This window comes from Herpailurus yagouaroundi, unplaced genomic scaffold (assembly GCF_014898765.1).
Source record: "Herpailurus yagouaroundi ecotype Mexico unplaced genomic scaffold, PumYag 77, whole genome shotgun sequence".
NCBI classification, from domain to species: domain Eukaryota; kingdom Metazoa; phylum Chordata; class Mammalia; order Carnivora; family Felidae; genus Herpailurus; species Herpailurus yagouaroundi.
The window spans coordinates 65253259-65267237 of NW_024412388.1; the positions used below are offsets into that span (position 1 = coordinate 65253259).

Genomic DNA, 13979 nt, shown 5'->3' on the forward strand with positions numbered 1-13979 from the left:
AGCAACTGAGCCACCCAGGTGCCCCATTGCCTACATCGCTCTTAATTCAACCTAGAAACTTGTTTCAACATACACAAGTATTTAGAAGTAGACAAGTAGTCTAGAAAAGTATTTTCCAGAAATATGGAAGCCACTGCAAATAGCTCTGTGGATTGGGGAATGCCATTTATATGAACTACAGGCATATCTGAAAGATGTGGGTTCAGGTCCAGACCACTGCAGTAAAGTGAGTATTACAATGAAGCAGGTCAGATTAAATTTTTGTTTTCCTGGATTTAAGAGTTATGTTTACAGAAGACTGTAGTCTACTGAGTGCACGTAGCATAATGCCTAAAAAAACCAGTGTACATACCTTAATTTAAAAATACTTTTTGGGGGCACCTGGGTGGCTCAGTCAGTTAAGCATCCAATTTTGGCTCAGGTCATGATCTCACAGCTCGTGAGTTTGATCCTTGTTTCGGGCTTTGTGCTGACAGCTCAGAGCCTGGAGCCTGCTTTGGATTCTGTGTCTTCCTCTCTATCTGCCCCTCCGCCCCCTCTATCTCTATGTCTCTCTCTCTCTCTCTCAAAAATAAATAACCATTAAAAAAATTTAAATACTTTATTGCTTAAAAAAAAAAGTCAAGCCATCATCTGAGCTTTTAGCAAGTTGTACTTGTTTTGCTGGTGGGTGGTTTTGCCTCGATACTGATGGCTGCTGGCTGACCAGGGTGGTAGTTGCTGAAGGCTGAGGTGGCTGCGACCATTTCTTAAAATAAGACAACAGTGAAGTTTGCCACTTCACTGACTCTTCCTTTCACAAACAATTTCTTGTAGCATGTGATGCTGTTTGATAGCATTTTACCCACAGTAGAACTTCTTCCAGAATTGGAGTCGATCTTCTCAAACTCTGCCACTGCTTCAGCTAAGTTTGTGTAACATTCTAAATCCTCTGTTGCCATTTCAACAATCTTCACAGCATCCTCACCAGGAGTAGGCTCCATCTCATGAAACCACTTTCTTTGCTCATCCATAAGCAGGTCATCATCCGTTAAAATCTAATAGGAGATGGCAGCCATTCAGTTGCATCTTCAGGCTCCACTTCTAGTTCTAGGTCTCTAGTTCTTTCCACCACATCTGCAGTTTACTGCCTCCACCAAAGTTGGAACCCCCTCGAAGTCACTCATGAGGGTTGGGATCAACTTCTTCCAAACTCCTGTTAATGTTTATATTTTGACCTCTTCCCATGAATCATGAATGTTCTTAATGGCATCTAGAATGGTGACTCTTTTACGAAAGGTTTTCAATGTAGTTTGCCCAGATCCATCAGAAGAATCACTAGCTATGGCAGCTATAGCCTTACAAAATGTATTTCTTAAATAATAAGGCTTTTTGAAAATTGAAATTACTCCTTGATCCATGGGCTACAGAATGGATGTTGTGTTAATAGGTATGAGAACAACATTAATTCCATTGTCCATTTCCATTAGAGCTTTTGGGTGACCAGGTGTATTGCAATATTTTGAAAGGAATCTTTTCTTCTGAGCAGTAGGTCTCAAGAGTATGCTTAAAATACTCAGTAAACCATGTTTTGAAGAGATGTGCCATCACCCAGGCTTTGTTGTTCCATTGATAGAGCACAGGCAGAGTAGATTTAGCATAAATCTTAAGGGACCTAGAATTTTCAGAATGGTGAATGAGCATTGGCTTCAACTTAAAGTCACCAGGTACATTAACTCCTAACAACCAAGTCAGCCCGTCCTTTGAGGCTTTGAAGCCAGGCATTGACTTCTCTCTAGCTGAGAAAGTCCTAGATGGCATCATCTTCAAGGACATAACTGTTTTGTCTGCAGTGAAAATATGTTATTTAGTGTAAGCTACTTACGTTAATTATCTTACCTAGATAACTTGCTGCAGCTTCTGTATCAGCACTTGCTGCTTCACCTTGCACTTTTACGTTATGGAGAAGCCTTCTTTCTTTAAACCTCATGAACCCACCTCTGCTAGCTTCAGACTTTTATTCTGCCAGCTTCTTCATCTCTTTCAGCCTTTACAGAGTTGAAGAGAGTTAGGGCCTTGCTCTGGATTAGGCTTTGGCTGAAGGGAGTGTTGTAGCTGGTTTGATCTTCTATCCATAACTTTCTCCATGTCAGCAATAAGGCTGTTTCACTTTCTTATCATTTATGTGCTCACTGGAGTAGCAGTTTTAATTTCCTTCCTTTGCATTTACAACTTGGCTAACTAGTGCGAGAGGCCTAACTCTTAGCCTATCTCAGCTTTTGAAATGACTCCCTAACTAAGCTCTATCATTTCTAGCTTTCACTTGAACACTTAGAGGCCATTATATGGTTGTTAATGGCTTAATTTCAGCATTGTTGTGTCTCAGGGAATAGGGAGGCCCAAGAAGATGGAGAAAGACAAGGGAGTGGCCAGTGGGTAGAGCAGTCTGAACACACACAACATTTATTGATCAAGTTTGCCATCTTATATGGGTGTGGTTCGTGGCACCCCAAAACAATTACAATAGCCTGAGAAACTTAACAGAAACCCATGGGGGAGGGGAAGGAAAAAAAAAAAGAGGTTAGAGTGGGAGAGAGCCAAAGCATAAGAGACTCTTAAAAACTGAGAACAAACTGAGGGTTGATGGGGGGTGGGAGGGGGGGGAGGGTGGGTGACGGGTATTGAGGAGGGCACCTTTTGGGATGAGCAATGGGTGTTTTATCGAAACCAATTTGACAATAAATTCCATATATTAAAAAAAAAACAATTACAATAGTAACATCAAAGATCACTGTTCACAGATCACCATAGCAAATAGAGTAATAATGACAAAGTTTCACATATTGCAAGAATTACCAAAATGTGACACGGAACCATAAAGTGAGCACATCTGTTGGAAAAATGGCGTCAATAGACTTGTTAGACAAAAGGTTGCTAATAATCAATAAAGCAAAGTACAACAAAACAACATATGCCTTTATAATAACCATGGCTCCTGCTCTTGTATAGAGCAGTAGCCCTACTGGCAGAGACATAGAGGGCCAAAGATGGCCTCAACAGAATGCCACTGCCCTCACTTGCATTGGTTGGTGTGTTCAATGCTTGTCTACTTGTTTGATGCTCTTTGCAGATCTGTACTCCCGACTTGGTGGTATTCCTGGCTTGTGCCAATCAGAGGCTCAAAGAGAGATTACTGAAGCGTGCAGAGCAACAGGGGCGGCCGGATGACAATCTGAAAGCTACTCAAAGGAGACTAATGAACTTCAAGCAGAACGCTGCTCCATTGATTAAATACTTCCAGGAAAAGGGGCTCATCATGACAGTAAGTTAGCTATACTTTTACATACATGCCCACTACAGGAATGATCTTTCAGATGTCTAATTAACCTGTTTTCATTTAGAAATCCTCTTTACCTTAAAAAAGTGGCTTTTCTTGGGTGCCAATCCAATGGGAAAAAAAAAATCAGTATTTTTTACCTGATTTGCCTTTTTAAGTCATAATGATGAAACTACTTTCACTTTAGTTTGATTTTACAAAAAAAAAAAAAAAAAAAAGATAAATTTTAACCTTATTTAAAATTCTTTAGCCCCCAAATAAAAAAGTATTTCTAAATAATTGTTTGGATAATTTTAATGTTTATTTATTTCTGAGAGAGAAAGACAGAGCATGAGTAGGGAAGGGGCAGAGAGAGAGAGGGAGGCACAGAATCTGAAACAGGCTCCGAGCCATCAGCAGAGAGCCTGACGTGGGGCTCAAACCTGGAAATGGTGAGATCATGACCTGAGCCGAAGTTGGTCACCCAACTGACTGAGCCACCCAGGCGCCCCTTGTTTGGATAATTTTAAGTAGTACTTTCCCAACTTCTCAACTCTTGTGTCTTTGGAAACCCGATAAAACTGATAGAGTTAAAAACACATACCTGACATAGTGTTATATTAGACTTAAATTGTAAGTTAGGCTTTATTACAATGTACCACATAAGGAAATGAGATTCCAATGGCACAAAAAAGTTTCCTAAGTGTTTGACTTGCTCAAAGAAGTAATGCTGTCTCAAAATGGAAGGCATTGATCTTTTTGCTCCATTAACAATGTTAATATTAATATTTTCATAATTAGTTTTTTCTGTGGTTGATGATACTCAGTGTACCAATGAAAAGACTGAATCATTACTTAATACAGTTATTAGAATACAGTAAGTTAGGGGTGAAGATTCAGCCAAATTGTGATCTCATAACATCGGAGACTTAAGTATTAAAATAGAAGAAACAAAGAGAATCATTGGCCATCTGAAGAAAACATTTTATGGGAAGAAGACACTAACATCAGTGCAGCTCCATTGTAGCTGGATGGTAGCAAAATAGCAGAACTCTTCCTCCAGCCCTTGGGTCCTTCTCATCAGACCAGAGATTCTTGTCTAGTGGGGTTACGAGGCCCGGTAGACAATCTGATGAAAATGATGCATTTCTGTCTTCATAAAATGCACAAAAGATTTTTTTTTTTTTTTACAAATTTTAGGTAAGTCTACTGAAGATCATCCACAGAGCTCCTATGACTTAATTCCTGACTTAAAAAAATCTCTTTATTAGACTAAGATGCCCTTAGATCTGAGACAGTCACGGCACTTGAATAAAAATCTATTTGCAGTCTTTATAGCACTGTAAAGAAAAATTTTTTAGGATTTGTTTTTGAGTCAAAACTGTCATGCCAGAGAATTGTAAATCTGATCTGAAAATTGTTCACAGTGCCAGAGTTCATTTTATGGTCTAAAAGAGACATTAATAGGAAAGATTGAAGAAAATCAGGGTGGATGTTTCTCTGGTTATTTTTTGTTGGGATTGTTCCTTGTTTCTCTTGTAAATTACCAATGCTGACTTCTGCCTGTGTCATGAAAAAAGAAATTTACCCTACAGACCAAACCCCCAGCTGCAAAGTGCAGAGCCAGGGTTTTAATTGATGTTTGCAGGGCTTAAAGGTATTACCAGAGTGTCTCTGATTACTCCCTGCTTGTCACGTTCGTCATCACAAGCAAAGCAGATTTCCCAAATGAATGCAGAGTGGGGATTGTTAATTTACTAATATTTTGCATGGAGGTGAAACGCCATTGCGTCTAATTGAGGGAGTCAATAACAATGTGGATGACAGCCTGTAACCTCACTGCTAAAATCAAATAAGCTTTAAGATAAACGCCTCTAATTACTGGGACAGTTGCCTCGGAAAGTCACCTTTTGAAAAGTGGTGAACACAAACACAGGCTAAGCTCTGGGGAATAGAATTTGAAAATTTAGTCTGACAAAGGAGCAAGTACTGCATCCTGAATCACATGTCCTCCTTCAGAATGCAGATCATATAGTTCGGTTTTGGAATTACAACATATTTGGTAGCATTTCTGCTTTTAAAGATGAGTCAAGAAATAAAAAGGTCATCCTTATTAATCACAAGCATATCAAGATTTTAATTAAAAAACTGGGAGTTAATAGGTCAAACCAAATGTTTCCTTTTCTCTGTAGTTTTTTTCTGTTTCTTCTACCTTCCCGTCCTAATTTATTCATTTAGTAAGTATTTATTGAGAACCATTGGGTGCGAGACACTCTGCTAAATAAGCAAAAAGTAAGGATCTTTACTTTATTCCCTGACATATTGCAAATTCCTAGAACAGTACCTGCCTGGTACATACTGTGCTCCCAGTAAATGAGCAAAGCTGAATGATTATTTGTTAATTAACTTAGTTTCATAGGAATCAACACTAACATTTAAATACAAGTACACTTATCCCTAAACTGCCAGTGCATAGCTATTGGTTAATTATCACCACCTTCCCTAACATCACTGCACAGGGTGGTGGAAAGAAATCTAAACAGCACAAACCCTCAGCAGATTTGGCAATTGACCTAAACATAAGAAAGGCAATAAAGATACTTGATAATAGTTTACCCAACCAAATCCATTCTCCTAAAATTACTAAGTCGAAAATTCTGTCATTGCTTCTCAATACTTGAGGTTGATGAATTTGTAAATAGGTAACATGGTGAAGCTGTATTTCCTTTAAATACCATCGCTTTTTGTATCCTATTTAAATAGTCATTCTCATGTAACCAAAAGGCTCATTAATTCCTATTTGTTGGGTTTAGTAACTGAGACAGAATATAGCAAGGAGATTAGGGCACCTGGGTGACTCAGTTAGTTGAGCATCCTACTCTTGATTTCGGTTTAAGTCATGGTCTCACAGTTCCTGAGATCAAGTCCTGCATCTAGCTCTGTGCTGATGGCACCAGGCTTGCTTGGGATTCTCTGTCCCTCTCTCTCTACCCCTCCCCAGCTCATGCCCACTCTCTCTCAAAATAAATAAATAAAAACAAATAAAAAGAATATAGTCAAGGAGAAGTTTTCTTTTTTTAATATAATTTATTGACAAATTGGTTTCCGTACAATACCCAGTGCTCATCCCAACAAGTGCCCTCCTCAATGCCTATCACCCACTTTCCCCTCTCCCCCACCCCCATCAACCTTCAGTTTGTTCTCAGTATCCAAGAGTCTCTCATGGTTTGCCTCCCTCCCTCTCTGTACCTTCCACCCCCCCCCCCATGGTCTTCTGTTAAGTTTCTCAAGATCCACCTATGAGTGAAAACATATGGTATCTGTCTTTCTCTGACTGACTTATTTCACTTAGCATAATACCTTCCAGTTCCATCTATGTTGCTGCAAATGGCCAGATTTCATTCTTTCTCATTGTCAAGTAGTATTCCATTGTATACATAAATAACATCTTCCTTATCCATTTGTCAGTTGATGGACATTTAGGCTCTTAAGGAGAAGTTTTCAAAAGTTAACAAGAAAGGCTATGGAGGTATTCTGGAAGATACTTGGGTGACAATGGTGTATGTGTGTGCTGGGTATATGTCCCTCTGAATTGTTTTAAATTCACTTTTTAAAAAAATTAAGTAGACAGTGCCTTCTAGAATGAAACCTGATACTGATAGAATCTCAGTGTGAAGAGCCTAGAGGACACATGAGAAATATCCACTTGGAGTTGAATATAGGGCAGCTTATAAGGAATCACACTGTCTGGGCAACAAGCATTTATGGAATCCTACTGTGTGCAGATCTGGCAAGGCCAAGCTGCCCTAGAAAAGGTACTGTTGCTTCATTTAGGAGAGGAGCATCTCCATGGATGGTAGTCCCCATTTCCAGAACTAAATTAAAATGTGAATCAGATTACTTTTATTATTGTGGGCTCTAAAACCTAAAATACATGTTTTGACACCAGTTTCTCTCTCTGATCTTTTGTATAGAAAGGAAAATAAAAGCACTGAGAGATAAAGCTATTTGCTCACAAAGTGCAACGCACATAGAGCAAAGCAGCATCCAGTGTTCTGGGAGCAAATCAGGATGCTTCCTAAACAACCTCACAACAGCGTTGGGGCTGGGACAAGTGGATACCAAATCTGTAGCTGATTCTGGTGTTCTGTCTCAGTAACAAGCAAGCACCAACTCACAACCTCTCCACACCCAGAGCTTGCTCAGTATCAGTGCTGTTCACACTCCACAGACAGAGAAAACCAAATGACTCAGTGAACGCAGCTCCTTTCAAAGTGGGAAATTGATGCCAATTATACGGCAAACCCATCGTCAATGCCTGATGATAAGAGCACTCACACCAGTAAAGGCAGTATTCTCATTGTGATGTTTCATGAAGGCATTTACAGGAAAAATGAGGATGAACTTAAACAATGAACATGTTTCCTTCTCCAAAAGAATGTAAAATATTTTTCTATTGATGATATTATTTCAGACATCCGTGAAATAGAGTCCCAAAAGCCCCAACTCATGACCTTCCAATCATCTTAAGTAGGGCCTTATATGAACTAAATGGTGTAGATAAAATCAAGATAATATCCAACTGAACGCATATGAAAGAGTCACATGAAGGAAGCCTCAGTTCCAAGCACTTTGACAGACAAGTCTATCTAAGAATACTTTAGTTAAGGCCTGTGCTGTTTTCTATGGGACTGGCTTTCATCACAGCTTGTTTTTATTTGTAATTTTTTTCAAAGTAAAATGAAACTAAGAGATAGTTGGTAGCTGAATGTCATATCATACTAACAGCTTCCTATAAAGTCTTCTCTCAGCCCTACAGTTCATGACCGGAAAATGTACAATACACAATCTACATTTCTAGCTGGTCATGTTTCCAAGAGACACTCTGATCAGAAAAGTAATTTTGACAGTAATGTCAGAAATAGTGTCAGCAAACATTACACACTTCTAGAACTAGGTCTTAATTTACTTTAATGTGTTATACTGAGACTTATTGGGAACATGAGTAAGAAAATCATATTTTTGGTAAAATTATTGAACTAAATTTTTTTCATATTTAAGACCAAACTAGTTGGTCTTCCATTGATCTTAAACATTGATTGAGGCAAAGAATTGATCAATATCTTTAAAGAGGGATGGCAGTGTAAATTAAGTGACTGAAGGGGATGAAGAGGAAGAAGGAGGAGTAGAAGGAGAAAGAAAGAGAAGAAGGAGAAAGGGGGAAAGAGAAAGAGAAGAAAGAGGAGGAGGAAGAGGAGACAAGAAAAGAAAAAGGACAGGCATGAAAAACTTGCCAGTCAGGAAAATACAGAAGAAAAAAAAAAAACAAAAAAAATTATGAGTAATGTTATCTTAAAAAACAATAGCTAATAATTTCTGAGTACTAAATATATGTTGGGTACTATTCGAAGTGCTTCACATGTTTTAGGTCATGAATCTTCACTAAATCTCCATCAAACAGGTACAGGCACATCTCATTTTATTGCATTTCACAGATATCTGTGTTTTCTACAGATTGGAGGTTTGTGGCAACCCTGCCTCAAGCAAATATATCAGTACCATTTTTCCAACAGCATTTGCTTACTTTGTGTCTCTGTGTCACATATTGGTGATTCTTGCAATATTTTGGACATTTTCTTTATTATTTGTAATGGTGATCTGTGATCGATGATTACAACTCACTGAAAGCTCATGCAATGGATAACATTTGTTAGCAGTATTTTTTAAGTTTTTATTCTTATTTGTTTTATTTATTTCATGCATGCATGACGGGGAAGGGGCAGAGAGAGGGAGAGAGAGAGTCCCAAGCAGGCTCCTCGCTGACAGTGCAATCCCACAAACCAGGAGATCCAGACCTGAGCCGAAATTGAGAGTCAGACTAACCAACTGAGCCACCCAGGCACCCCAGCAATAGAGTATTTTTACTTGAGGTATGTAGATTATTTTTTAGACATAATGTTATTGCACACTTAGACTACCATTAGTGCAAACATAACTTTTATATGCATTGGGAAACGAAAATATTCATCTGACTGGTTTGACTTCAACAGTTGCTTGATTGTGGGAGTCTGGAATCAAAGCTGCATTATCTCTGAGGCATGCCTGTATTATTGTCACCTCTATTTTGTAAATGAGAAAACTGAAGCTCCTGAAAGCATAGCCAGCCCAGGATCCCACAAAAGCAGTGGAGCCTTAGCCCAGACCTAGGATGCTGACGCCAGAGGAAGCATTTGTGATTGCTGTATTGTCCCTTTGTTAAACCTTGACACTCACATGTTCTAGGTAGTGAAGAGAGAGCCCACTGCTGCTTTCTCCAGGCATTTATTGTTCGATAAGCACCTCTGTTCAGCTGTAATCTCTTCATTTCTGTTTCTCAGAAAAGAGTAAGTAAGGAAAGTCACTCTGATGGTGCGTTACATGGAGTGGTTTTTAAAAAGTAATTTTACTGGGTAATAGATGTCAAATAGTTGAGATAATTCATAAAAGTGATTCATATGAGCACATGTACAAGAAAGAAATGTTACCATTAATGGCCAGTTGTGGGGCCTTGTATTTTTATCTCCACTATACGTTATCTTCTTCCCTTGCTGACTTCTACAAATCAAATGTAAATCCATGGCTGCAGGCAAAACCTTGTCCTTATCTACTGGGAGTCTTATAATTCATCTTATCTATTATGACTGTTCTTTTATAGTCATCCATTCAAACATTTTTATCGAGGGCCTATTGCTTGCCAGACGATAGCACTTTCCCTTGTACAAGGGCCCATGAGGCACTGTAGGGAATCCAAAGGTGATGTAGAGATAAATGTGCCTTTGTGGAGTTTGTATGCAGGCAGTGATGTAAGCATAAATAACTTGAGAACAGCACAGGAAGGAGTGCCACCCACAGAGGTATAATAAGCCAGGAGGAGTCAGGGACAGGGGAGTGACTTCCTCCTGGAAAGATTAGGAAAAACTTTACTGGAAACATAGACCCTTGAGGGGCAGGTAAGAGTTGGAACCCAGAAATGGGAAAGAAGTACATTATAAGTGGTTGTAAGTAGACATAAGGCATGTAGGGTATATATAATGGAGTTGTGAGTATTAGAAGGGTGTGGGGGACATATGCTCAGATCAAACTGGAGAAGGCACTGCAGTGCTAGGCTAAGGGGGAAAGGCTATTTGATGAGCAGGGTGAGCTTTAAAGGCTCCGAGTCAGGGAATAACCTAACCTAATAAGAAGTATAAGCTGGTAGTTGTGTGCAAAACACTGAATGGAGGAAGCATCTGGAAGGGATTTGACAAAGGCCTAGGGCTGGGATGGTGACCGCGTGTGACACAAGGTTTTACTGCTCATTGATCCACAACCATCTGGAGCTGACTGCAAACATGGGAGTAACTGAAAAAGTGCTTGAAGAAAATTAGCATGCATAAATCACTGGGAATGAGATGTAACATAAATTGCACCGATGTAACTATTTTGATTTCCCATTTGGGTAGCATTCATGGCAGAGTTGAAAGGAAACAGGATAGCAAAGGGAAAGGTACATATTAAGGACTGTGGTTAACTAAAACACTGAAGTGATCTTAAAATCCAAGCAAAGAGACAGCAGGGTCAATTGAATCATCAGTTAGTCTTTCCACAAATAATTGTTTCAAAATAATTCAGAGTGGAATAACTTAATGAATTAAGTAAAAAAATTACAAATATATTTGGGATCATTTATCTTCATGGCAGACAACCCTATAAGATGTCTGCCATTTATAAGATCTTTTTTTTTAAAATTTTTTTTTAACGTTTATTTTTGAGACACAGAGAGACAGAGCATGAATGGGGGAGGGTCAGAGAGAGGGAGACACAGAATCTGAAACAGGCTCCAGGCTCTGAGCTGTCAGCACAGAGCCCGACGCGGGGCTCGAACTCACGGACCGGGAGATCATGACCTGAGCCGAAGTCGGCCGCTTAACCGACTGAGCCACCCAGGCGCCCCTATAAGATCTTATAAAGACATAGGACCATTAAAGCACTGCACAGTAACCGGTTATCATCAAAAAGTTTAGGGGCGCCTGGGTGGCGCAGTCGGTTAAGCGTCCGACTTCAGCCAGGTCACGATCTCGCGGTCCGTGAGTTCGAGCCCCGCGTCGGGCTCTGGGCTGATGGCTCAGAGCCTGGAGCCTGTTTCTGATTCTGTGTCTCCCTCTCTCTCTGCCCCTCCCCCGTTCATGCTCTGTCTCTCTCTGTCCTAAAAAAATAAATAAACGTTAAAAAAAAAATTTTTTTTTTAAATTAAAAAAAAAAGTTTATATGTGTTAGGGATGTGTGTGATTACAAGAAATGAAATGGCTAAATAGCTGTGGCCTAAACAAACAGCTTTATTTGACATGAATAAAAATAAGTAGAGATGGATGATCCAGGGGTAGTACAGTGACTTAATGGTGTCATCAAGGAACCACACTCCTGTCTTTCGGTTCCACCCTCTTTAATGTATTTCCTCATTGCATTGCAACAAAATGGCTGCTGCTGCCCTAGTCACCAAATCTACATTCCAAATAGGACAAAGGGCTGGACAGCTTCCTCTGGTATACTTCATTAGGAAAGAAAAGCTTTCCCATAAACCCCTCTCCCTCTCTCGCTGACTTGTATTTAAGTGTCATGGCTCAGAACAGGATCACATGTTTTCCATTGCCTTCAAGGGAAGCTGAGAAATTAATTATTTAAATTTCCAGCCTCTGATATAGAGGAAAGCAAAGGAAAAAGGAATAAGAACAAATATTGAGGGGCACCTGGGTGGCTCAGTTGGTTAAGCGTCCGACTTCAGCTCAGGTCACGATCTCGCGGTCCGTGAGTTCAAGCCCCGCATCGGGCTCTGGGCTGATGGCTCAGACCCTGGAGCCTGCTTCCAATTCTGTGTCTCCCTCTCTCTCTGCCCCTCCCCTGTTCATGCTCTGTTTCTCTCTGTCTCAAAAATAAATAAAGGTTAAAAAAAAAAAAACAACAAACAAATATTGAGGTAGCCAACTACAGTAACCACTACAAGGTAAAAAGTACATAAATAAATAAAAAATAATTCAGTTTTCTCTTTTTAACAAAATATAGGGACTGAGGAGAGTCTGAGTGTCCTTGCACCAAATTAAGAAAAAAAAAAAAAGGATATGGGGAAATACATTTCCTAGTCATTCTGTTCAAAATAGTTAAAATAGAAAATGTCTTTGCTTAATATTAATAGCTACTTTTCAGTAACCGTTTTTAACTTTCCAGGATCTCCATTCACTCCATATCTAATTCTCACAACAGCCCTTAAAGTTTGATGAAGGAAACAGGCTTAGAGAGGTTCGGGAACACGCTGTAAATGCTGGAACCAGTAAATAAGGGACCTGAGGTTTGAAATAGGTTCTGTCTCACAGAATCCACTCGGTCAAGGGATTGAGCGAGACTTGTATCTAAGCAAGGAGTCAAACCCCTCTCAAAATAGAGAAGTTATTGATAATGTCATATTAATGTGAACTACAAGATGTTCTTGACTGAGGAATTGAATTCTAGGAGAAAGAGAGAAGGACTAACATAGCATATTAAGTACTATGCCCGCTGCTTTACAAATATTTACCTCTTTTAATCACTCCACCCTGTGAGGTAGGTATTAAAATGCTGTATATGTGCCAGGTGTTTTAGCTAAATTATCTCATTTCAGGTAAGGACAGGAGTTTGCTGTCCTTTTGCAGATAAATCCTAACCCACACAGCCTGACTCGCTTCACCCACTCTGTGTCTCACTAGGACACTGCTCTTCTGTCTTCCCTGCTTCACCCTTCAGACTCCGTTCATGCTACTGCATGTTTTCTTCTCTGTGACTGGCTCCCTCATCTATCATTCTGCCAGTCACCTCGCCAGCTTCTGGATGGCTCTTACCCAGGCACACCCCAAGCATGGTGCTGCATCTCATTTACCCAGACCTAGCAGGTGGGTTGGAGACAGATATACAGACAGGCCCTTGTTCTGAAGGAGCCCATGTAGAGGGGAGTAGAGGAGATAAACAAGTGGCCTCAATGTACAAAGGGCCACAAGATGGAGTAAGTTCACTCTGCCTTCTCCATGGTAAATCTGTGGGACTGGATGAACTTAAAGCTCTCTGGGGTGATCCATGGAGATTATTTCATGCGTTCAAAACATAACCAGGGGGCGCCTGGGTGGCTCAGTCAGTTGAGTGTCCGACTTTGGCTTAGGTCATGATCTTGCGGTTTGTGACTTCAAGCCCTGTGTCTGTGCTGACAGCTCAGAGCCTAGAGCCTACTTCAGATTCTGTGTCTCCCTCTCTCTCTGCCCCTGCCCCACTCATGCTTTGTCTCTGTCTCTGTCTCTCTCTCTCTCAAAAATAAATAACATTTAAAAAATTGAAAACAACAACAACAAAAAGTAATCAGACATTTGAGATTACTGAAAGAAGAGTCCTAACCATTTCCAAGTTCAGGGCTAGAAATTGGAATAGGTGGACAGAAAAGACTGAATCGGGCGGCTGAACAGCCAGGAAAGGAGTGGGGAAATAAAAAGGAATTGGATCATAACCATCCTAATTTCTTGCTGAGTCCCACCTCCCAAATTTAGGAATTTAATTAAGCACAGTATAAAATAAGCTTAAGAATACATTTGTTGGGGCGCCAGAGCTCCTCATGGTTCATGAGATCAAGCTCCACGTGGGGCTCTGCACT

At 40.0% G+C, this 13979-nt stretch overlaps 1 protein-coding gene across 4 annotated transcripts in view; it reads left to right on the forward strand.

Annotated features, from left to right (window-relative positions):
- AK5 (adenylate kinase 5) overlaps positions 1-13979 on the forward strand; it is a 262870-nt gene that overhangs the window by 60928 nt on the left and 187963 nt on the right. For all 4 annotated transcript variants that reach the window (XM_040470696.1, XM_040470694.1, XM_040470695.1 and 1 more), the window contains exon 6: positions 3110-3301. In XM_040470696.1, coding sequence (XP_040326630.1) covers positions 3110-3301 — 192 coding nt within the window. The remainder of the gene's footprint in view (positions 1-3109; positions 3302-13979) is intronic.